The following is a 23,225-nucleotide window of genomic DNA, read 5'->3' as shown; positions in this document are numbered from 1 at the left end:
GCTATGCATGCATAGTTCCTAGCACTGAAGGAGGAGCTATTCACACAGACCCAAAGGTCAATACAAACTAAATGATGATGTGCATCTAGATGCATATCCATTCCATGCAATTCCCATACACTCTTTATAATGTAGAGAAGGGCACATCAATGAGCCCCTGGTGGCGCAGTGGTAAAAACTGCCGCCCTGTAACCAGAAGGTTACAAGTTCGATCCTGACCAGGGGCTCAAGGTTGACTCAGCCTTCCATCCTTCCGAGGTCGGTAAAATGAGTACCCAGAATGTTGGGGGCAATATGCTAAATCATTGTAAACCGCTTAGAGAGCTCCGGCTATAGAGCGGTATATAAATGTAAGTGCTATTGCTATCTTCACAATTCACCCTATTGGCTCATTTTGGCTAATGAGCTCTCCCTTGCTCTTTTAAAATTTCAGCTGCTTTTGTTCTGTTTGTATTTAATTATTTTTATTTTGTTGTTAACTGCCCTGGAGTCTCAAGGAAAGGGCAGTATATAAATAAAAATATAAATAAACAAACAAATAAATAAAATAAACTGGGGTCATTATTCAGTTACACATGCTTCACTGGTCCTAATACTTTGTTGCATGAAACTATATCTAGGTCAGGATTACCATAAGCCACGTTTTGAGAACGCTTCCCCTTGAACATCAGCAATCACCAATGCTTTCAATATGCTCTCAGACTTGCATATACCTTCTCCTTGCTTTTAATGTCAAAGACAATTTTTCAGTTGTGCAACATCCTCCAAGAGGGATGAGCACCATCTGTTACGTGAAAAGAAAAGGTCTATGGTCTAAACATATTTATAAACATATAATAAAGACCATATCAAGCAGCCATTAATGCTCTCTAGTCTTAACATTTTTAACATTGATTCTCAAAACAAGATAAAAATGCTGTAGCTTATTGTAACATATCATACAGAAGCTTTGAAGACTATGTACCCAGACTCTAATAATAATAGATCTCTAACAAGGTAGTGCAACAAGTATACTGGTACAAGGTCACCTTGATATATTTTCCTTCTGACATTCGAGAATATCCAAACGTAGGATAATGGATTTTGTAACAGACAGTTGTTAAATGTCATCTCCTGTCTTAGCCAAGCTTTTGCATTGCTAACAAATATCATGCTACACGGTGGCAGAACAGATGGAGAAAGAGAAGGCACTGGGCCCTTACGGAATCTGGAATTTTCATTCCTTACATGTTTATCCAAGCAGGAAAGTTCTTTTTAGGAGAACACCACAATACACTGTGAAAGTCACCCTTGATTTTTCAGTAAATTCATATGAACACACAAAGCTGCCTTACATTGAGTCCATTGGTTCACAGAGAACAGCCTTTTGCGGGGCTTCCAGAGGTACCCCTACAAGTGATTTAGAACTACAGGCTTGTAGTTTCCATTTTGACTAGCTGAACTCGCAGGATCACCATTTGCCTACATACTCCCATCTCCGTTCAAGCACAGAGGAAGTTGCTGAAAAGACCTGAGTTAAGATGAGCCCCTGGTGGCGCAGTGGTAAAACTGCCGCCATGTAACCAGAAGGTTACAAGTTCGATACTGACCAGGGGCTCAAGGTTGACTCAGCCTTCCATCCTTCCGAGGTCGGTAAAATGAGTACCCAGAATGTTGGGGGCAATATGCTAAATCATTGTGAACCGCTTAGAGAGCTCCAGCTATAGAGTGGTATATAAATGTAAGTGCTATTGCTATTAAGAACTTATTTCTCTAAAGGATAGCAAAAGGATAGCCTTTGAGCTAATCACCTTCACAGAAAGAACAGATAAGACTGCAGCAGGCTCATCCCTCTAACATATGTGTTAATGGTTGGCATGAAGCATGAGAAAAGCACTCATTTATGATGCTACTCTTCTCAGCAAAGAGTTGTGGTCATCAACTGGCCCCAGGGCAGCATTCTGCCTATTTGTACCAAACCCCATCAAACAGTGTGTCTCTTCACCAGATTTACCCGCCACATGTATGTGCATCTGGGCATCAACTATTCCATCTTGCTTGTGGTCCTCATGCCCATCCCGCTTTCCACCTCCAGTCTGGCCCTGTCTCCAAGCCTAATCTGAGCAGCCAGGGCTGGTCTAAGGGGATGTATGTGAGGAGGGTGCCAGGTTTTGAACAGAATGGGTAATTAAGGGTGGGAGTATTCACTGCTGCCAAGTGCGGTGGGGCGCCCCATGTATGGAGTGCACAGGGAATATGCCCTGTTGCCTTGTGGGCCAGTCCAAGCCTGTGAGCAGCACACTTGGCTGCATCAAGGAACTGGTCTCCTGGGACAGACCTCCTTTATACTTTTACTGGCTTCCTGACTTGTGAGTGGCACACATGTCTTCACTCTTGCATCCCATTTTCCTGCTTGTTCCTGGAGAGAGATCACTCAGCATCCACTGAGCAACAAGTGTCCGACACACCATCAAAAAGATCCAGGTATGCTAACCAATCTCTGCTCCTAACTCTTTTGCTCCCCTCCCTCCTTGCTCCATCTCTAAGTCTAAAGCTGTCTTTAGACCCATTTCTCTGGCCACCCTTGAGGTGATTTTAATTTGGAACTCAAGCTAAAACACCAATCCGTGAGCTTCAATTTAGCCTTATTAGTTTTAGCAGTGTTAATATTGTATTGCTTATTAATCAGTTTTCCCTCCTGTACCCCTTATTACCCTTCAATAAATCTGTGTATATTTTGACTCCAACTCTCTGCCATTAATTTCCAAGACCGAAGTATTGCACAAATTTATTCTGTAATGAACTGCTTGCTCTCGCTTCGCTGATTCCCCAACCTCAGTCCAAAAGTTAGTCAGGAGTGCATAGCCAACACTCCAGAACAGTTTCATTAATAACACTAGCTCAGCACTGCCTTTGCCTACTGTAATTCAGCAATGTGGTGTTTCAGATGGGGACACTTTTCTCAGCCCTACTTGGAGATGCCAATAATTGGATCAGGGAGCTACATACAAAGCACACATTCTACCAATGAGCTACAGTTCTTCCCTGAAATAAATGATGTTTTTTGCTATTCCACTTTCTAGTTAAAACTTTCTTGTGGCTCTAATTATCTGAAATATATTCTACAATTACCTTTTGAAAAATAAAGAATTTATTAATTAATACCCCACAATTTGGACAGAAGAAATAGAAAACAATGTTTCACAGGCAGCATGATAGAAACCATTCTTCTCCAATTCCATGAAGCATTCCATGAAGCATTCAGTTTTCCTATGCAAACTTCACCTTACTTCCCTGCTGCAGCCTGCAAATGTGTGATAACTACAGAACAGTGCATTTGTTACACCACATGGTTATAAAGGTAAAGTGTGCCATCGAGTCGGTGTCGACTCCTGGTGACCACAGAGCCCTCTGGTTGTCTTTGGTAGAAGACCGGAGGGGTTTACCATTGCCTCCTCCCGCACAGTGTGAGATTATGCCTTTCAGCATCTTCCTATATCTCTGCTGCCCAATATAGGTGTTTCCCATAGTCTGGGAAACATACCAGCGGGGAATCGAACTGGCAACCTCTGGCAGTCAAGCCATTACCCACTGCGACATGGTTATACCTCATTTAAAATAAAAATTTCTTTTTCAGATTATTTCCTACCAAAATCTTTAGAAACTAGCTTAACCCATGCAGAGCATCTGCACGCTAGTACTTGATTGCTCCCCTTACCCCCTGCCACAGACCCCCTCACCTCAGAGATCCCTCCACCCTCACCTGAGCCACACTCTCACTCCTCCTCCTCCTCCTCCTCCATCCAGTTGCTTCCGTTCTCCTCACCCATCTTGGTCACTCCCCCACCCCTTTACTGCATTCCCCAAATCCCTCTTGGACGCAGCTGCAGCGTTGCTGGCGCCTATTGGCCAAACTGCAGCCCTCTATCCCCAGCAGCAGTGGTTGACTAGGCCCTTCCTTGCTGCCACCACCACCACCACCATGGCTGCTTGTGCCCCTCTAGCTGAGAGGCCCGGGCTTGTCCTTTGCCTGCCTGCCTCTGCCAATGGCCTCGGTAGACCCAAACAGCAGCAGTGGTTGACTGGGCCCTTCCTTGCTGCCAATAGGTGCCACCATGGCCGGTTGTTCCTGTCCCTAGCCCTTCCTTCTCTCTCCCCCCTCCCTTCTTTTTATCTCTTTCTCTCTGCTCCACTTGCTCTTCCCCTCTGTCTTTCTTCCCCTCTCTTCTTTTTTTCTTTCTTATTCTCTCTCCCCCTTCCTGAGTTAAGAGATCTTGTTCATCTTGTTTCCTCATCTAATTTACATATTGGCAGCCTCCTTCTCCTAAAGGGGCTATTTCCTCCCTCATGACCCCTCTCTTCGCAGACCCCTGCCATCCATCCATCCATCCATCTTCCTCTCCTCTATAATCAAGAACATCTCCTGACCAGTCACAGTTGCATTCCAACTGTCCTTAACCATCACAGCCTGCTCCTCCCTATCTGCAAGTTGAAGACAGATCATCCTGGAGAGAATCTGTCTATGTGGTCACTACAGGACTTGATGGCACTTAACCAATCAATCAAATCTTTGTGAGCTTTACATCATGATAATACACATTAAGCACTTTGCACACTCAAAATATGTCACACAAATACTAGGCATTCTTCTTATCGTTGGACACTAATTTTAAGTGACTGACCGATGTCCATCCAGAAGGGAGATAAAATACCATCTGTGTAGCCCAATCCAATGCAAGTTTACTCAGAAGTAAGTCCCATTAAGAACTGATTTCCAAGTAAGCATAAATAGAATTACAGCATTAGTCACCCTTTTGTTTTCACAGTCAGGGTTTAAAATGTTTTGTAACATGCTATAGGCAAAAGTCTTTTAGTGCCCGTTTGCTATGGGGCAATATTATTATGGTTTCCAATTCCCTTTAGCAATTGTGAATACAAATCGGAAAGCATGTGTTAAATCAGAAATAACTACAAGACAATGACGTAATACAAAGATAGTGATCAGTCAGTCATTAATAAAAGTGTGATCTTGTTCATCAAAGTTGTCAGAGGAAAACATGTTCTTTATTGCAGAATGTGTAGACTTTAGTTCTGCTGTGCTGCTTAATGTAGAACGCATTTATTATTACAGTCAGTGGCCAGCAATCAAAAAATAAAATGGAAAATAAACGTAAAGTAAAATAAGATCAAAAACAGGACTGGGTAATAAAACATATACATAAAGAGGTCTCCATTACAATTAATCAACTGCTCCCATCTTAGTTTGCATGCTGTGGCTCAGAATCTTGCTACCCGAACTGTAATTGCTGTATACTGGTCTGCCAGAAGAAAGCAAGTATAATACTCTTCTGATTGACCTGGCATGTTTTTTTAAAATAAGTGGTTCAATCCAGGCAATGCAAATGTCCCTATAATATAAACAGTATAAAAGCACATGTGAGATGGACTCAATATTGCCTGAACTGCATGGACATAGCCAGTTCCTGAGTGGTATTCTCTTAAATCTGCCATCCAAAATTGCAGCAGGCAAGGCATTAAACCATACCAGTGAGAATGCTCTCCTCTGCTTTAGAGTGGTCAGATTTGTAATTTGACCACTCTACCCGCTGGCTGAGGGTAGTATGAGAAGCCACCTGGAATGCTACTAAAGTTAACAAGATTTAAATCAGATTTCTTCTCCATAACCACAATATGTTGTTTAATAATTTCTTTGGTGGCGTCATATCTCAATAAAAGTAGATATTGTGGAAAGAGGCTATATCTGCCCTACTGCTTAGTTTTGTTGTGGGGATTAATGATTAAGAATGCATCCCTTAATCATTAAGAATGATTAAGAATGACAGTATAAACCACTTTGCTCTATTTCGCTGGAAAGCTGGATAATAGATACTGATTCTGACACGACAGAACAAGCAGTGTTCTGAATTTTAAATATTGCACCGTGAGACACACCATGCAGAGTTAGTTGGGTGGAACAAAGCAGCGTGTCTGCTCAGGGAGATATTTCTCTCCCTAAAAGCACTCCCTCAAAAATGCTTTTAGAGAGAGGATCCAAAAATCGCTCCTCTCCCCGTCTCTGCGCATTCAGCAATGCTCTGCACTGCATTCCAAGACAGAGTTTCTGCAGGCACATTGCTCTGCTCTACCCAACTAATGCTGTGTAGAATGTGAGCCACTGTTGAACTAAAATGTTAGAACTTGTGTATTTAGTTCACTGAGGCTTCCGATGTAGAGATTGCTGAAGTATGCATGAAGTTGTTGAGGTAGGATTACAGTAGCCCACTACCAGAAAGCAACACACACTTTCTTGTTTTACAGTATCTGTGTCATAAGAACAGCCCTGCTGGATCAGGCCCAAGCTTGTGAGTATAAGCCCTGCTAACTGGGCAAAGATGAACTTTTTGTACTTTTATATTTAGCAGGGGGAAAGCAATTGTCCCTATTCAATAGCATTCTTCCAGTAGTTTTTGGTGGTGTCTATCTTGTGTTTCCTTTTAGAATGCGAGCACCTTTGGAACAGGGAACCCATCTTCTCTTTCCTTTTACTATGTAAACAGCTTTGTGAAAGTTTTTCTTGAAAATGTTGAGAGATGTGAGGAGAAACATTAAAATCCTCACATAGCAGAATATACTCTGGTGGAAAAAAGTTTAGTCCAAAAGATTATCTGAAGACAAAGAGTTGAGTTCAAAAAACAAAGATTTATTAAGCAACTACAATACATATTGAGAGACAGACATAGAACAATATACTCAAACAAGCATTCGCCTTCAACAACTGTGGTGTAGTGGTTAGAGTGCTGGACTAGGACTGGGGAGACCCGAGTTCAAATCCTCATTCAGCCATGAAACTCACAGGGTGACTCTGGGCCAGTCACTCATCTCTCAGCCTAACCGAACTCATAGGGTTGATGTGAGGATCAACATAACCATGTACACCGCTCTGGGCTCCTTGGAGGAAGAGCGGAATATAAATGTTAAAATAATAGAAAATAAATTCCACAGGTTATACTCTGGTGCAGAAATATGTATGTGCAGAAATATGGGTAATATATATTATCACTGAGGACTACAGGTCAAACCAGAGTGGAGAATGTGTACCTATATACATGCACATACCCCAATTTCAACCTTTAAGTCAAGTGGGATGTTACATAAGCATTGGAAGTGTGTAAGTGTGTGTGTGTGTTTGTGTGTATACACACACACACATACGCACATGCATTAGTAGGATCTAAGATGATTGAGTTGTGTGGTGAACTGGCATTGGAGGGGCTAATGCAAAACTTTGCTGAGCTGTCAATCAAAAGAATCCATTGACGGGGATGGAGTGGACAGATGAAAAAAAGTCAGTAGAGAGTTAGTTGGGGGTTTAGATATAGTTAGGGACAGTCTCAAAGTGGACACATTCTGTGACTCAAAGAATAAGGCAGCCCGAAATAAGGGCTGAGTTTCTGTGGAAGTGCTTGGTTTGGACTTTCATTTAAAGGTTAATGAGTACCTTGCAACAAAGTAAAGTGTAGCCTTGTAACACCAGAAAGTACAATACCCTACAGCAGAGCTGAACAACAAACGACCTATGGGCTGGATCCAGCCTGCAAGCATATTCTGGCTGGCCCACTGCCTGTTTTGCTTGACTAACACCACCTCCCCACCATCCCCAATCTTGCTGCTACCTGTGCACAGCACCCCATCCAGCCCACTCAGCAGGAGCTGGCTGACCTGGAGCAAGTGGGCTGAGCCGGAGCAAATGGGACAATCCTGCCACTGCTGTGCCAAACGTGCTTCTGTCACCACCTGCAAAGAGCTTCCCCACGAGTCCCCATCCCACCCACCTACCTTCCTTGGGCGGGGAATGAGTGGGCCATCCCGCTGCCACAGATACAGTGTGAACAGGGCTTCAGAAATGTTGGTTGGCCTTGGTAACCAACCATTATTTTCTCCTTGAAACAGTGAAGTCCAATTCCACAATGATACTACAAAAATATTATATGCATTTTCCAAATAGTTATCAGTTTTTTCAGACTAAATGAAGCTATTTATTAATAACCTCCGGCTTTATGACCCCCCCTCCATTTCTAATTTATGGCTATGTACCTTCCCACAATAATGTGAGCAACATACTTTTTCAAATTATTCATTAACACACTTCCACTAAATGGGGCCAAGAGATTATCTTCAGAAGTACTGGCCTTCATAAGGTTTAAGGGCATTTCAGAAAAAGAGATGGCCCAGGAGACCCCATGGTTCACTACTTGAGAGTTCCAAGGGAAAAGCAATAGTCACACTTTTAACATGCTTTGAAAATCACTTCCCATTGAAATATTTATTTTTAGCAAAAGTATCTGCACTAAAGTGGTGCAGTGGGGAAATGCTTGACTAGCAAGCAGAAGGTTGCCGGTTCAAATCCCCACTGGTATCATATTGGGCAGCAGTGATATAGGAAGATGCTGAAAGGCATCATCTCATACTGCGTGGGAGATGGCAATGGTCAACCCCTCCTTTATTCTACCAAAGACAACCCCAGAGCTCTGTGGGCACCAGGAGTCGACACCGAAATCAACTTGACAGAACACTACCTTATCTGCAGTTAAGCCAACTGTGCATGATCTCTCTGAAGATTACAATCTGTCATCAAGCTTTAAAATGAAAACAGCTATGTATCTGGAACCTCAAAGCCTTCCGTTCAAGGTTCCAGGAAGTCCCCTTCAACATATTCTATCAGTCCAGTTCCAGTGCTATAATGAGTCTGTTAGTCCAACACAGATCATAACAGCTGCTCTTCAGAAAAAAACAAACCACTAAGTACTTACCTAGACATTTTGCAGCACTCAAATACCACTAGTATCAGATGCCATTGTGGAACTGTTGACCATACTATATGGGATGTAATGCTAAATGAGCCAGTTGCCCCCATATCCTGAGAATCTATTCAAACAAGCCAAATAGAACAATTAAGGGTTGAGACCATTATCTTTCCTCCTGCAACAACAACTGATGCACATTCACATACACACTAGTAATGCAACACCAATTGCTGCCCATTTTACAGCACCTTATAGAGCACCTTATACAGTGCTATTGGGCTGCAGGTGACTGAAGATGAGATTTCCTTTCTTCCATCTCTGCCTTGGTTTGCATTTAGATGGGAGACTACAAGTGAGCACTGTGTGATTAGGGGATGGAGCCATAGTTCAGTGGAAGAGAATCTTCCTGCTTGCAATGCAGAAGGTCCCAGGTTCATTATCTGGCATCTCCAGGCAAGTCTGGGAAAGACCTGCCTGAAACCTTGGAGAGCTGCTGCCAGTCATTACTAAACTAGATGGACAAAGGGTCTGACTCGGCATAAAGCCATTTCCTATGTTCCTGTTTATCATATTAGTTTGGTAGTTATTTTCTTCAAGAGTTGGAGAGAACAGCCAGGACCCTATATTGATAGTGTGTGTTGCTTCTAGTACCTTAGTATGCTTCCCCCACTTCTTTGTTTAAAATGTAAATATAGTGAATGTGTAGATGCAGCTAAGGTGTTGTATCAGTCATATGGAGACTTCCATATACAGAACTCACTCAGGAAAGGATAGGATGCCACCTTAAGGGCTCACTCTCAGAAGTTCAATCCTTTTGCTGGCCAGCTCAGTTTCATCTTCTTCAACAAATGAAAAACAGAGGCAGCTTTAGCTACACTTCCAAAGGTTGTAAAGTAGCATTCTGAATTTATGCTACAGTTTACAATAGATATTTCATACAGGTCCCCTTTATCTTTACATTCTTGAAAGAACAAACTGCATATTGAATTCCTTTCAATCACTCAAAACAAATTTAAAAGCAGAAAAATGTTTGTGCCTATATTACATCATTTTAAATGAGTGACATTTACTATATCTTTAAGTAAACATCATGTTAAGGGCTTAAGATTCCAATAAATCATGAATACTACACTTGAAATGGCTGTCCCCATTCTTGGCTCTAATATGACATTAGATTTCCACTGCCGCTGCCCACAATACTGATCACAGGCAATGAACAAGTAATGAATGAATGAATAGAGCCAAACACAAGCACACACAACAGTCTCTTGCATATGTTAAAGATGCATAACTACTCGTGGTTTATTATTTCAAATATTTTAAAACCACCACAAAACTTCTAAAGGATAGGCTCATTATGCACACTCTCATGTGAGACTTCATAATTTATTTTCCAGACATCAGCTAAAGTATGAGATTTCAAACTTTGATTTCCATACCTGAAATATACAGTATATCCTGAATTAAAGAAAATGAAATACCAAGAAAAACAGAAAGATTTTTGTCAACAAAACAGTGGCTGTTAATATGTAGTTTGCTTTTCACCAGGAAAAACTGTTGTCTGTGTCAACCCAATGGAAGTGAAACATGTTTCTTCTGCTAGCCATGATTTCACCTTGATTTCACCACTCCAGGTAAGGGATGTGGAAAAGAAAACAGAGCAATTCACTTGAAGCTTGAAATATATGGTGAGGGATGGGGTAAAGGTAAAGTGTGCTGTTGAGTCGGTTTCTACCCCTGGCAACCACAGAGCCCTGTGGTTGTGTTTGGTAGAATACAGGAGGAGTTTGCCATCGCAACCTCCCACGCAGTCTGAGATGATGCCTTTCAGCATCTTCCTATATCACTGTTGCCCGATACAGGTGTATCAGCGGGGATTCAAACCTGAGGAATTCAGAACTGCAGCATAAAACATGATGTTTATGGGCATCTAAATAGAATGTCCACCAGGAATCACAGAACCTAACCCTGAACACAGAAACCAGCTCAGGAGGGGTTTCTTGGTTTGTTTTTTGGACCACGAAGCAGAACTTAAAATCTCTTAGCTGCTGGGACGGGGCAGAGTCACCAATGGGTAAACTGGTTCAAAGAACCCAGGCTGTAACCAATCAGGGGCTGCAAATGCGGCCCCAGACACACATCCCGCGTCCGATGTCAGATGTGGGGGGCATTATTTTGGTCCCAGATGAGACCGCATGGCCCCGTTTGGAGCTGATATCGGCGCACACTGCGTTGGCAGCACAGCTGGAGTTGACCTGAGAGCCGCTCCTGGTCTCACTGTCAACGTAGCGGGGCGCTGACTGATCTCCCTCCCAAACGGAGCTGCGCGGCCCTGTTTAGGAGAGAGATCGGGTCACGCTGCATTGGCAGCACAGCCCAATCTCCCTTCCAAATGGGGTCGCGTGACCTCATTTGGGAGGGAGACCACGTCCCCTGCGTTTGATGTCAGATGTGGGGGTGTGGCTAGCCGGGCCCCTGCGTCTGATGTCAGTCACAGAGGCGGGCCCAGGGAGCCATGGTGGCAGCCGCATACAGGCTGCTGCCAGCCCCTCTACGCTGCTGGCTGGAACCTCTAAACATAAAGGTAGGAATTGACTCAGCAATCAGATCCTCTGGAGATTCTTGTCAGGGCTGCTCTCTGCTCCAAGCAGATTTGGAGAAACTGTCGTTTCCAGGCAGCCATCTGAAGAGGAGAAGCAGGAGGGACTGGTAGACAGGACCAGGACTGGTAGTCATCCTGCAATTCAAGTAGAGGCTTGCCTACCCATAGGTTGTTATCCAGGTCAAATCAAGCAAATAAAATTAAATGTTTTTCAAACTCATCTCATGAAAAATATTTCACCAGCAGGCTATTGAAAAAGAAGGCTATAGCTGCGAGTAACTGAAGTTGATTTCAGTTTCTATAAAATGATTCCATATTAATTTGGGGGAGGGGGGAGAAGAAGATGAGGCATGTAGTGTTTCTTCCGCAAAATATGCAGCATATTGGTATGGATGCACACAGAGAATGTGAGCCAGCTGATAAGTTATACTGTAAATGCTGGGTCATTCTAGGGGAAATGGGGACTCTTTATTCTATTTATTTCTCTATTATATTCATAATCCATCTTGATACGCTCCAGAGAAAAAGAAAGAAATGCTTCTAGAAATGCTGGAATGAAAGTCTGGAATGAAAATCATGGATTTCAAGTGATTTTTTTATTAAATGATATATAAAGTGACTTTATATATTAAAGCAAGCAAATTTTCTCTGTATATAAGTTACTGCAGTACCAGATTAAAAACACCCAACAACCAAAACCTAAAAATGCCATAATTTTTCTGAATCATTTGTAGCAAGGTATTCACACTAGGGATGTGCCCGAACCGGTTCAGAGGCCATGCTGGAGGCCTCCGAACCGGTCCAGTTCCGAGCCGGTCTGGCGGTTCGGCATGGAGGGGGGCTGTAGCTTTAAGGGCAGGGGGGTAGTACTTCCCCCCCCCCACCGCCGCTCTTCCCCCTCCGGCGCTGTGTTATTTTCCAAAGTTTCTGGGGCGGCAGCGTTCCTCCCTGCCGCCCCTGCCCCCGTCGTTAGCCCGCAAGAGCCGATGTAAAGAGCACGCATGCGCCCGTTCCGGCATGCCACACGTCGACGTGTGATGTATGCGGAGCACGCGCACGCCGGAACAGGCGCATGCGTGCTCTTTACATCGGCTCTTGCGGGCTGACGACGGGGGCAGGGGTGGCAGGGAGGAACGCTGCCACCCCAGAAACTTTGGAAAATAACACAGCGCCGGAGGGGGAAGAGCGGCGGGGGGGGAGTACTACCCCCCACCCTTAAGGCTACAGCCCCCCCCCCGGTGCCAGACCGGACCGGTTCGGGGGGTTGCACATCCCTAATTCACACCAATCTCATCTGTGACAGTCTGCAATATGAAATGTTTAGATTTTAATTCAATACATGGGGGGCGGGTCAGCGGCAGCACTGCATGCACACTAATACTGCAGCCAAATGAAAGCTGATCTGATCTGCATAGCACACCATAGCACAAACATGTGCTACACAGGTTCAAAACGCTTGCACAAAATTATTCCAAGCCTCTACTCAGACTATGCCACTAAGCAAGGCAGTGGCAGCAGAAGCATTCACAGCTCACATGGGAGGAAGAGGGGAAAGACAAGGCATGCTCCAGTGCATCAAGCAGGGGAAAATGAACAGCATGCCTCAGTGGGACATGGAAGACAGGGCTGTGTCCATGTAGCACGGGCCAAGCACTTGCTGCCTCCTGCATCCCTCCCTGCACCCATGCCTGAAGCAACTTCTTAACTTAGACTCATGGAAGGGAGCTGTCCCTGATTATCACGTTGCAAAGATAGATGTATCTCTGGCTTATTTAGCACATCATCCATTCCCAATGGCTTCTTCTTTGCTGCCATATTGAACGTGCCCAGGTTTTGAATAAGGCAGAGAACTTGCACATTCAAAGGGAGAGGAGAAATCACACAGAGAAACAAAGAACTGTGTGTAGTATTCAAAAAAACTAAAAGGCAGCAATCAAGGTAGTTACTTGGTACCCAGTTTATTGTTTGCATCAGGCAGAACGGACAAATGCAACAAAAACTAATGAAAGCAAAGCATGACACAAGAAAAGAGAGTCTGGTCAAATCATCACAGGAACAAGATTGGTATATCTTTTATTTTCATATTTTAAAAGCAACACAAATATGCTTTTTAGACAGTATAACTGTTTGAACAAGGGTATGAATTTTCATTTGTTGTATAAGATATTTAACTATTGCATTGTATAAGATATGAAACCATTTAAAATATTCTAAAAGTGGTGAGCAAAAGCAACCCCTAGCAATACACAAATAAGTACAAACATCAATTCAAATACCATCTGTTACTGATTGGATATGAAAAACACAAAGCATAAGTTGTTATTTAAATAACCTTTCTTCTATATGTCACTTCACGAAAACTACATCAGTTATAATAGTCAATAAATTTATATAAAAGATAATAAAAGATAAGCATTAAGCTACTGCTATGTATCTTAATGCTTACCAGAGGATACCATGGACAGCCAGGAAAATAAACAAATGGATTATAAAACAAATCAATCCAGAATTTTCACTCGAGGCACAAATGACCAGGTTCAAACTAATATATATCAGACACATTATGCAAAAACCCATCTCCCTTGAAAAGTCCATAATGCCGGGGAAAGTTGAAGGAAAGAAGAGTATGACCAGTAGCAAGGTAGGTGGACATGGTTACCACAGCAATGAGTGCACCACTGAGAGACCTAAAAGGCCAAGTTGAAGACAGACCATCCTGGAGAGAATCTATCTATGTGGTCACTAAGGGTCGACACCAACTTAATGGCACCAACTTAATCGCACTTAATCAATGTAAAAACACTGATAAAGAATAAGACTGTATACAGATTATGCTTTTTCAGAGAGCTGGAAGCAGTACTGTGAAACTATCGTGGTACATCTAAATCATATCCTCTGTAATGCTTTGTTATTTAAACAAGCTGGTTTTGCACTACAGGTTTCTGTGGTGTTTTACACAGTATGTGGGGAAAGCCAAAATTAGCTCACAACAGCACCAACAAGCACTGCTGCTACAATGCTTGATGGCTCACTAATATGAACATTTTGGTGAAAGAGTACCATAGAAAACACATACAGGAGAACCACAGAATTCATGGGGGTTCTGTACTCCACTACTACTGCAGAAATAGCAAATACTGAGTAATTGGGTAATGGAAATCTGGCAATTAGGTTCCTGGAGGTCAGGAAAATGTCAAAAAAGGGGGGAAGTGGCCTAACATGCTCTGCAGATCCCCAGCAGTCCATCAATGCCCCTGAAGAGTAAAAAATTGACCGAAAATTGCTGTATTTTGGTGGTGCGGGGGAGATGAGCCATAAAATGGTTCCCGCTCCCGAACTCAGAATGGTGGCTGGAAATTACCTCCAAAGGTCTTACTTCCTATATGTGATGGCAGGTAACCATTTATCACAGGCTTCCATGATCAGCATGCAAACTGACTGAAATTGATGATCATGCCTGATTTGTTCTTCTATGAGAATGCAATAAACAGTAGCAGATATGACATCTATGCATTCAGAGTTTATAGAAGATCATAAGGAGAAAGCAAGAACTATCCCTCCTTTTCCTACCTCACACACATGCTTAGGTAAACCCACATCTTGAAGCCTCACTAGGTAGGAATTATGTATGCATTCCTTTTCCCATAAAAGGCAGCAAGCTGTTCCCAACTTCAATCAGAAGCAAATGCATTTAAAATTCTGTTATATGTTTAAGATCAAGAGTAACACTTCTCAGGCTACATCCCATTTCTCTCATTAGCATCTACTTAGCTGGGGTTTTTGTTGTTGCTTTTGGCAAGAAATGCTATACAGAAGACATGATCTTTTGACCAAGCCAATATTTTTGAAGATTGGAGACATGATATTTTGATTAAAAAGATCCTCCCTCTCATCTGGCATTAAAAGGCACAATTGAAATCCAAATTAATAAATATTGCTCATCAGGGGTGCACACAGGATGTGTGACATTGAAGAATTCTAAAATCAATATTTGTAGAATGTAGCTCTATCTGTCTTCATGGTTGCCTGCAAAGACCCATTGTTTCCAGAAAAGTTGGCCTTAGCAGTGACTGTTTTTGTGTCAACAAATTCTCTCTCAAAAGCCTCCTGCTTTGGAAAAAACGTATCTTGGACTACAGCAAACATTACCAACATAATCAATTAGATCCTCAGCCAATGACCTCAGTGTCTTTCCTAAGCAGCACAGTAATAGGGAAGATAATTTACTGCAGAAACACTGATGGTAAAAATATACAGGCATCAATGGTAAACTCTCAAGCATAATTAATTTACAGTTAGCTGCTCAATAAACATCTAATTATTGTGTTTTTCAAAACTTTAGGTATGTTAAAACCACATGAATCTCTGTTATAGGAAAGTCCAGGGACAGTTATAAACACCAAGCACACCATAAACAAATCCAAATTAGTTTGGTAAATAAACAAGTCATTGACATATACATGTAGGCAAAGTTTAGCCTTGCAAATTATCAGGCTGAGTCATACATTCAAAAATCAGACAGACATTTTGTATGCAAAACACTACAATTAAAAAAAAAGTTCAGAATTCCCCTGCAGATTCTATTCAACTTGCAGAAAATAATTATCAGTTCTCCAAACACTGACTGATATTCCAGGCTAACAAAGTGCCAGTGCTTCTTAAGAGTTCAGCTCTTTTTTGAGAGAACGAATTTGATGGCCACCCTTTCCTCCAAAAGCACTCTGTGAAAATATGTTCCCTGAGGGTCATGCAGCCCACAAGGACATATTAGTCTGGAACTCTTCATTGCAGCACCGGCATCCAGATATCAACTGGATATCAGCCACTATCTGCAATTCAGAGCCTTATGGAGGTAAGTTAGACACTTTATTAGAGGAACGCATGTCCAGTTTTCTCCTCTTTTGCAGATCATTTTACATGCATCTAGTTTCTGATGTGCCATTTGAAATGCAGTCTTGTGGATCTCACTGCAGGTTATATATCAGAATCCCATTTCAGTCATTAAGTAGAAAAGGTGACAACAGAAGCATCATTTATTAGTGCTATTGTTTCCCCCTTCATCTATGTACATGCAAAGCCTGAATAAAAAACTACTTCATTTACATGTTACTAAAGCAGACTATTTGCATCAATTCATGTTATAACAACACACCTGAAGCCAGTCACATTAATGATTAAGCTGACATATTTTTAGAGAATTAAATTATGCAATATTACTACAGAAAAATGCAAAATGGACACAAATATGGTTCTCAGTATGTTACAGGCAGGGCCAGCTCAAGGAATTGATGAGACTGGCCCCAACAAGGGGCGCTGAGGGTTAATGGGCACCAAAAGGAGCCAGGACCCAGTCAATGTGTCCCACTGCACAAGGCACACCCCTCTTCTCCTCAGCCAGTTTACAATTAAACGCTGACTGGGGAGGGATTATCTGTTGTTTCTCTATGTAAGCTGCTTTGGAAACATTTGTTGAAAAGCGATATATAAATATTTGTTTTTGTATGGGAAAGGATCTGAACAGACACTCTCCTGGGCAGTGGACCCGCCTATGAATGGGAGCTGCTTTCCCTCCCTGCTTCTTGGGAGGATGAGAGGTTTGAGATCCCCCTCTCCAAAGCACACATCTTCCGGGGTGGCTCCCCACTCCTCCCTGGAGTTTGGATCTTGTTTTAGGTACCACAGATCATCATTCGCCTGCTTGTAATATGCCCCTAAAATTCACCCAGCTAAAAGTTAAAAAAAAAGAAAAGAAAGAAAGATCCACATGACCCCTATCTCTCAGTTCTGAAGGGAGGGGGAGGAGAGATGACAACCGAGAAGGGCGTAAGAAACATTAGCATTTAAACTTCACCAAGTATCTATTGGGGTGGGGGAGAGGTGCATGGCTTCTGTGTCCCAACTGCTGCTTTTGAACTGCTTGCTCCATGGGTTAGGGGGCTGCATGGCTTCTGTGTCCTAACTGCTATTTTTGAACTGCTTTTGTGGTTGTTGCATGGGTTGTGGGGGTGCATGGCTTCTGTGTCTTCAGAGCTCTTTGGAGACATTGGAGTGTTGCAGCCGAACAAAGAGAGATTGGAAGAGGTATCTGTGAGAGCTGTGGAAATTGGGGGCAGAAAATGTGGGGAGTTGTATGGCTCCTGTGTCTGCACTATTGCTTTTGTAGTTTTCTCCTGGTGGGAGCCTGCATGGGTTGTAGGACATGGCTGCTGTTTCTTCACTGCTGCTTTTCCACTGCTTTTTAGGGAGAGGTAGAAAAGCAGAGGTGAGAGAGAGAGGTGCAGCGTTGAAAAAAGGTTCCAAAGCATGCAGGCAAGGGAAAGGAGGAAGCTGCGGCCAAGCGCACAATGAACGCGATGTCCCTGGAGGATAAGATCAAAGTCTTGGACTGCCTGAGGGAGAGCCAGAGCAACACTGAGGTCGGGAGATTGTTTGGGGTCAACTAATCAAACATCCACAGTATAAAGAAAAATGAGGATGCCATCAGAGGCAGTGCTGTCAGTGGTACCCAGTCCTCCCTGAAAGTCTCCTACATGCCACAAGGGCCCAATGTAGAGAAAATGGAGAAGGCCTTGAACTTATGGATGAAGGACCAAGCACAGAAGAAAGTCCCTCTCAGTACCCGCATGATCATGACCAAGGCACGGTAGATCTACCAGCACCTGCTGGAGAATTCTAGTGAGGAAGACCCCAAGAAGTTTCAAGATAGTAAGGGCTGTTTGAAAACTTCAAGAAGCGCTTCAGCCTGCACAACGAGAAGCTTGTTGGAGAGATTGCCTCTGTGGACCATGAGGTTGCAGCTGCTTTACCTGCTGAGCTGAAGACACTGATAGAGGTAGAGGAGAAGGGCTATGTGCCGGACTGGGTCTTCAACGTGGACGAGACTGGAGAAGGATGACTAACCACACCTTCCTCTCCAAGGAGAAGAGAAGAGCTCCAGAATTCAAGGCTATGAAGGACAGGCTGACCCTTCTCCTCTGTGCCAATGCCTCAGGTGGCCTCATGATCAAGTCCATGCTGGTGTACCTGTCCAAGAATTCACGGGCACTGAAGGGCAAGAACATGAACCACCCTCTCTGTGCTCTGGGCTGTGAACTAGAAGGTCTGGGAAACGTGCTCCATTTGCATGTTGTGGTTCAATGACTGCTTTGTGCATGAGGTGGGGCGCTACCTGAGAGACAAGAACCTAGCCTTCAAGGTGCTGCTGCTCTTGGACAATGTCTCAGGGCATCCTCCAGACCTGCTGCTTGCCCACCCCCACATGGAAATGGCATTCATGCCTCCAAATACCACATCCCTCATCCCTCACATAGCTGACCTGATGGATGCAGACTGTGACCTGACTCTTAAGGAAGCTTGGAAGGGCTACAACATCGCCCATGCCTTGACCATCATCAAGGAGGCGATGGATGAGGTCAGGAGCAGCACCCTGAATGCCTGCTGGAGGAAGGTGTGGAAGGAGGCTGTTAGAGACAACACTCCTGTGCCAAGTGTGGAGGAGGAGGTTGGGAGGATTGTGGCTTGTACCAGGCGACTTGGCGGTGAGGGGTTTGAGGACATCGAGCCAGAGGAAGTTGCTGCACTCCTCGAGTCAAAGTCTGAGGAGCTCACAGAGCAAGACCTCGAAGCCCTGATCAAGTCCTCCAGTGATCGGGAGGAAGTGAGTGAAAAGGAGGAGGAAGACAGCAGGGCCATCACCAAGTTGACACTTGAGAAGATCAACCGATTCCTGAAGCATGCCTCGGAGCTGGCAGATGAGACAGTGGACATGGAAATTGGACTGGATTTCGGGTAGTGAAATCCAAAATGGATTGTTTTTGGAGCTCCAAAAGGATTTCTCCAAACTGGGTGAGTGGGCGACAAAATGGAAAATATGGTTCAATGTTGGCAGGTGTAAAGTGATGCACATTGACACAAAAAAATCCAACTTCAAGTATACATTGATGGGATCAGAGCTGTTGGTGGCTGACCAGGAGAGGTCGTGGTGGACAGCTTGTTGAAAGTGCCGACTCAATGTGCGGCAGCTGTAAAAAAGGCCAATTCCATGCTAGGGATCATTGGGAAGGGGATTGAAAATAAAACTGCTAATATTAGAATGCCCTTATACAAAACTATGGTGCGACCACACCTGGAGTACTGTGTATAATTCTGGTCACCACATCTAAAAAAGGACACTGCAGAACTGAAAAAGGTGCAGAAGAGGGCAACCAAGATGATCAGGGGCCTAGAGCTCCTTCCTTATGAGGCAAGGCTATAACTCCTGGGGCTATTTAGTTTAGAAAAAAAGACGACTGCGGGGAGACATGATAGAGGTCTATAAAATCATGCATGGTGTGAAGAAAGTAGATAGAGAGAAATTCTTCTCCCTCTCGCATAACACTAGAACCAGGAGTCATCCCATGAAATTGATTGCCAGGACATTTAGGACAGAAACTTTTTCACACAACGCATAATCAACTTGTGGAATTCCCTGCCACAAGATGTGGTGAAAGCCAACAACCTGGATGGCTTTAAGAGAGACTTAGATAACTTCATGGAGGAGAGGTCTATCAACGGCTACTAGTTGGAGGGCTACAGGCCAACTCCAGCCTCAAAGGCAGGATGCCTCTGAGTACCAGTTGCAGGGGAGTAACAGCAGGAGAGAGGGCATGCCCTCAACTCCTGCCTGTGGCTTCCAGCGGCATCTGGTGGGCCACTGTGTGAAACAGGATCCTGGACTAGATGGGCCTTGGACCTGATCCAGCAGGGCTGTTCTTATGGACCCCTTCATGCAGCGCCGCCTGGCATTCAATGACCTGGTCCGGCCCTACGCAGAGGTCCAAAAAGATCTTCAGAAGATGGCACAGCCGACCCTCCTGAGCTTCTTCAAGAGAGCACAGCCTGGCAGTTCGGAGCAGCCTGGCAGTTCGGGGAGCACCTATGAAGTGCTGGCATCAGAGGGCACATTGTCATTGTCAGAAGAGGTAGCGGAGGTTGCTAACCCTTCTTCCCCTTAAAATTCCCCCTCCCCTCAGCTCCCTTCCTCCCACCACATCCTTCCTACCCCTCCTCCTTAGTATCCTGACCATCTGCATGGCTGTCAGGTAGGAAAAGATTATTGTGGTCCTGCTGACTCCTGGTGACTTTAAAGTGCATTGGAGAGTTTTCCGGGGGGGGGGGGTTCAGGGGTTCCCAAGCTCATTCCGTTGAGTTGTATTGATTTTAGGGTGGATTTTTTTTAGCATTTCCCCTTTATTTTATTTTTTGTGTGATTTCATGGTCATGATTCCCCTACCCTCCCCCCACCCACCATCCCGTTGGGTATAATGCCTTGCCAACCACAAATTTAACAACCACAAGGTTTCCGCTGAATGGAACCCTTGCAGTGAACGGTGAGAGATAACTGTATATGTAGTACACAGACAGCTCTGCTGCAAGAGCAGCAGCAGGAAACAGCCACTGAAAGGGGCTTCCCAGTTCCCAGCAGCTTCTGAACCAAGCAGCTGCCCTTGAGCAAGATGAGCCAGGAAAAGTGGGCTTTACAATTGCAGATGAGTGTAGTTCAGAGGTAAACAAATCGCCCCATCCCTGGTATCAGCCCCACCCCCTGTGTCTGACATCAGGGGGCAGGGCTTGGTGGCACATTTTTTAAAAAAGAGCACAGGTGACTATTTCAGCCAAGGGTGCCAAAACACCTTGAGCCGGCACTGGTTGCAGAAGGAGGCACTTTCCAAAATTTGATGAGGACATGCCTATAGAGCAGGCCTGCTCAACTTATGCCCCTCAACTGTTTTTGGACTACAGCTCCCATAATCCCCAGTCACAGTGGCCAATAACCAGGGATTATGGGAATTGTAGGCCAACATCTGTGCAGGAGGGCCAAAGTTAAGCAGACTTGCTATAGAAGAATTCAGTAGATTAAAGATAATAAAATTAAAAGGGTATTTAGCACAATTTTCATCAGTCTAGTCACAGGCACCAGCCCAAACAATTGTTGGAAAATGTAATAATATTCTGCCCTTACTTGCCTTTCTTGATTAGTCCATAGAAATCTCGCACACGCACGCAGGTCAAATACTTGAACCACAAAAGGCATTTGACAGGTCCCTTGTTGGTAACGGATGAAACCAAATCACAGTGAGGGAGACCAAAGTAAACATTCTCACCAAGTCACAAGTCAGTGCCAATTATACAACTGATTTATTGCAGTCTCTGGATGGAGGTTTATTTGGTATAAAAATCATCTGCATAAAATGTAACTTTATTTTAGAAAACACGACAGTATTCCTTTTTTGCAGCAAGTGGAATAATTAGAATGCCATTTTCTTTGCCATTCAGGTCTGATGCTGATATACTACAGTATTTAGGAAAACCACAATAGTGTAGAAATATAAAGCGGTTAAACGAGTTGCAGACCTGCAGGAATCTCTAGGCATTGTGCCAGCTCTCTGGAAATCAAATGCAATGTTTAGCAACTTCTATTTCTATAACTTTCCCCAAACTAATGTAATCTTTCCCCCTCTGAAGGACTATTCTTTAAGATTAAACTACATATATAACACCAGATGCTTCAACTATTTCTGAGCTCAATGTAATCTCCCCCACCCCTAGAATTGAAAAACTGAGGCAAAGCACATTTTCCTGAATTAATAGACATTCGCTCTTGGTGAAAAAAGAATGAAACCAGAGATGCATGCATGTTACATTTACGTTAATCTTTCCTTCAAATCTCCCTGGGCAGTTTCAAAGTTCATAATCAGTGCTGATATAACAGTGTAGGCATGATAGCATAGAGATATTCAATCCACTTCCTGTGCAATTTTTATCATCTTCATAGAACCTTTAGCACACAGAGTGCTTTAAAATTGTTTCCCTTTTATTTAACCTTGGAAATAATATGGTAGATAATTTTGCAAAACAGGAACTGAAGGTAAGAAATAGCAACTTGCAAAAAAGTAAGCCCATTGCTGGAATAAGATTTGATCCCCAAATAAATGCTTGACTTTTCACCATGAACTGTCAAAATCAGCTGCTTTTATGCAATTTTCTTCCACATGAGATTACACTAATTAAAACAGTTCTCTTGTAACCAACACACAAACCACTATGTCTGCTGGCAATGAGAGTGATGAGAGTTAATGATTAGGTTATGTTGGGAGTTCACAGAACTGCATATTAATGGGCATCTCAATGCCAAGTTGTTGGGGTTTTTTAATGTGTTTTTTTTAAAAATAAATTTTACTTATTAAAGGCAGAACAATACATAGTATAATATCACAGAATACATTTTTTAAAAAAAACCCTTTTACACTTTAGCTTCCTAGAGATAAATTCCCAATCAATATAATTCTCTAGGGCACATCTATGGCTAATCCCATGTGTAACAGACGCACTGTGGTGGAGATTCTGTATCATTCATTCATTCATTTATTTATTTGATATACCGCCCTTCCAAAGTGGCTCAGGAAGGTTTACAACAAGGTAAAAACAATTAAAACCAGTTAACAGTTAAAATCAAAACTATAAAAACAGAATAAAACCAATTAAACAATTCAACAGCTTAAAAAAAACCCCTGGAGAACCAGGGCAACCATTTAAAAGCAATTTAAAAACAATTTTTCAATCATTTAAAACTCTGGAAAGCCAGGCCAACCAGAGAGGTTTTAAGGGCTCTCCTGAAGGACAGTAATGATCTTGAATTACGGATTTCAGCCGGAGCAGAAATCCACAGCCCAGGTGCAGCTATAGAGAAGGCCCAACTCTAAATCGCCATCAAACGAACTGGTGGTAACTGGAGACAGACCTCCTCAGATGATCTTAGCATGCGGTGGGAATCATGCAGAAGAAGGTGCTCTCCAAGGTAA

At 43.4% G+C, this 23,225-nt stretch overlaps 1 protein-coding gene across 4 annotated transcripts in view; it reads right to left on the bottom strand.

Annotated features, from left to right (window-relative positions):
- Nucleotides 1-23,225, bottom strand: part of LOC128344398 (collagen alpha-1(XXIII) chain-like) — a 360,043-nt gene that overhangs the window by 249,952 nt on the left and 86,866 nt on the right. The window contains exons 3-4 of one of the 4 annotated variants that reach the window (XM_053294441.1): nt 9,544-9,622; nt 8,871-8,904 (exon numbers count right to left, since the gene is read on the bottom strand). The exons of the other annotated variants lie outside the window; for them this stretch is intronic. Coding sequence (XP_053150416.1) covers nt 9,567-9,622 — 56 coding nt within the window. The 3' untranslated portion in view covers nt 8,871-8,904; nt 9,544-9,566. Of the gene's footprint in view, nt 1-8,870; nt 8,905-9,543; nt 9,623-23,225 lie in introns of those variants that run through there. 4 annotated transcript variants of the gene reach the window in all.

This window comes from Hemicordylus capensis, chromosome 2 (assembly GCF_027244095.1).
Source record: "Hemicordylus capensis ecotype Gifberg chromosome 2, rHemCap1.1.pri, whole genome shotgun sequence".
NCBI lineage: Eukaryota > Metazoa > Chordata > Lepidosauria > Squamata > Cordylidae > Hemicordylus > Hemicordylus capensis.
Note: the sequence above shows the minus strand (reverse complement) of the source record. Positions and strands in the feature narration are given on the sequence as shown.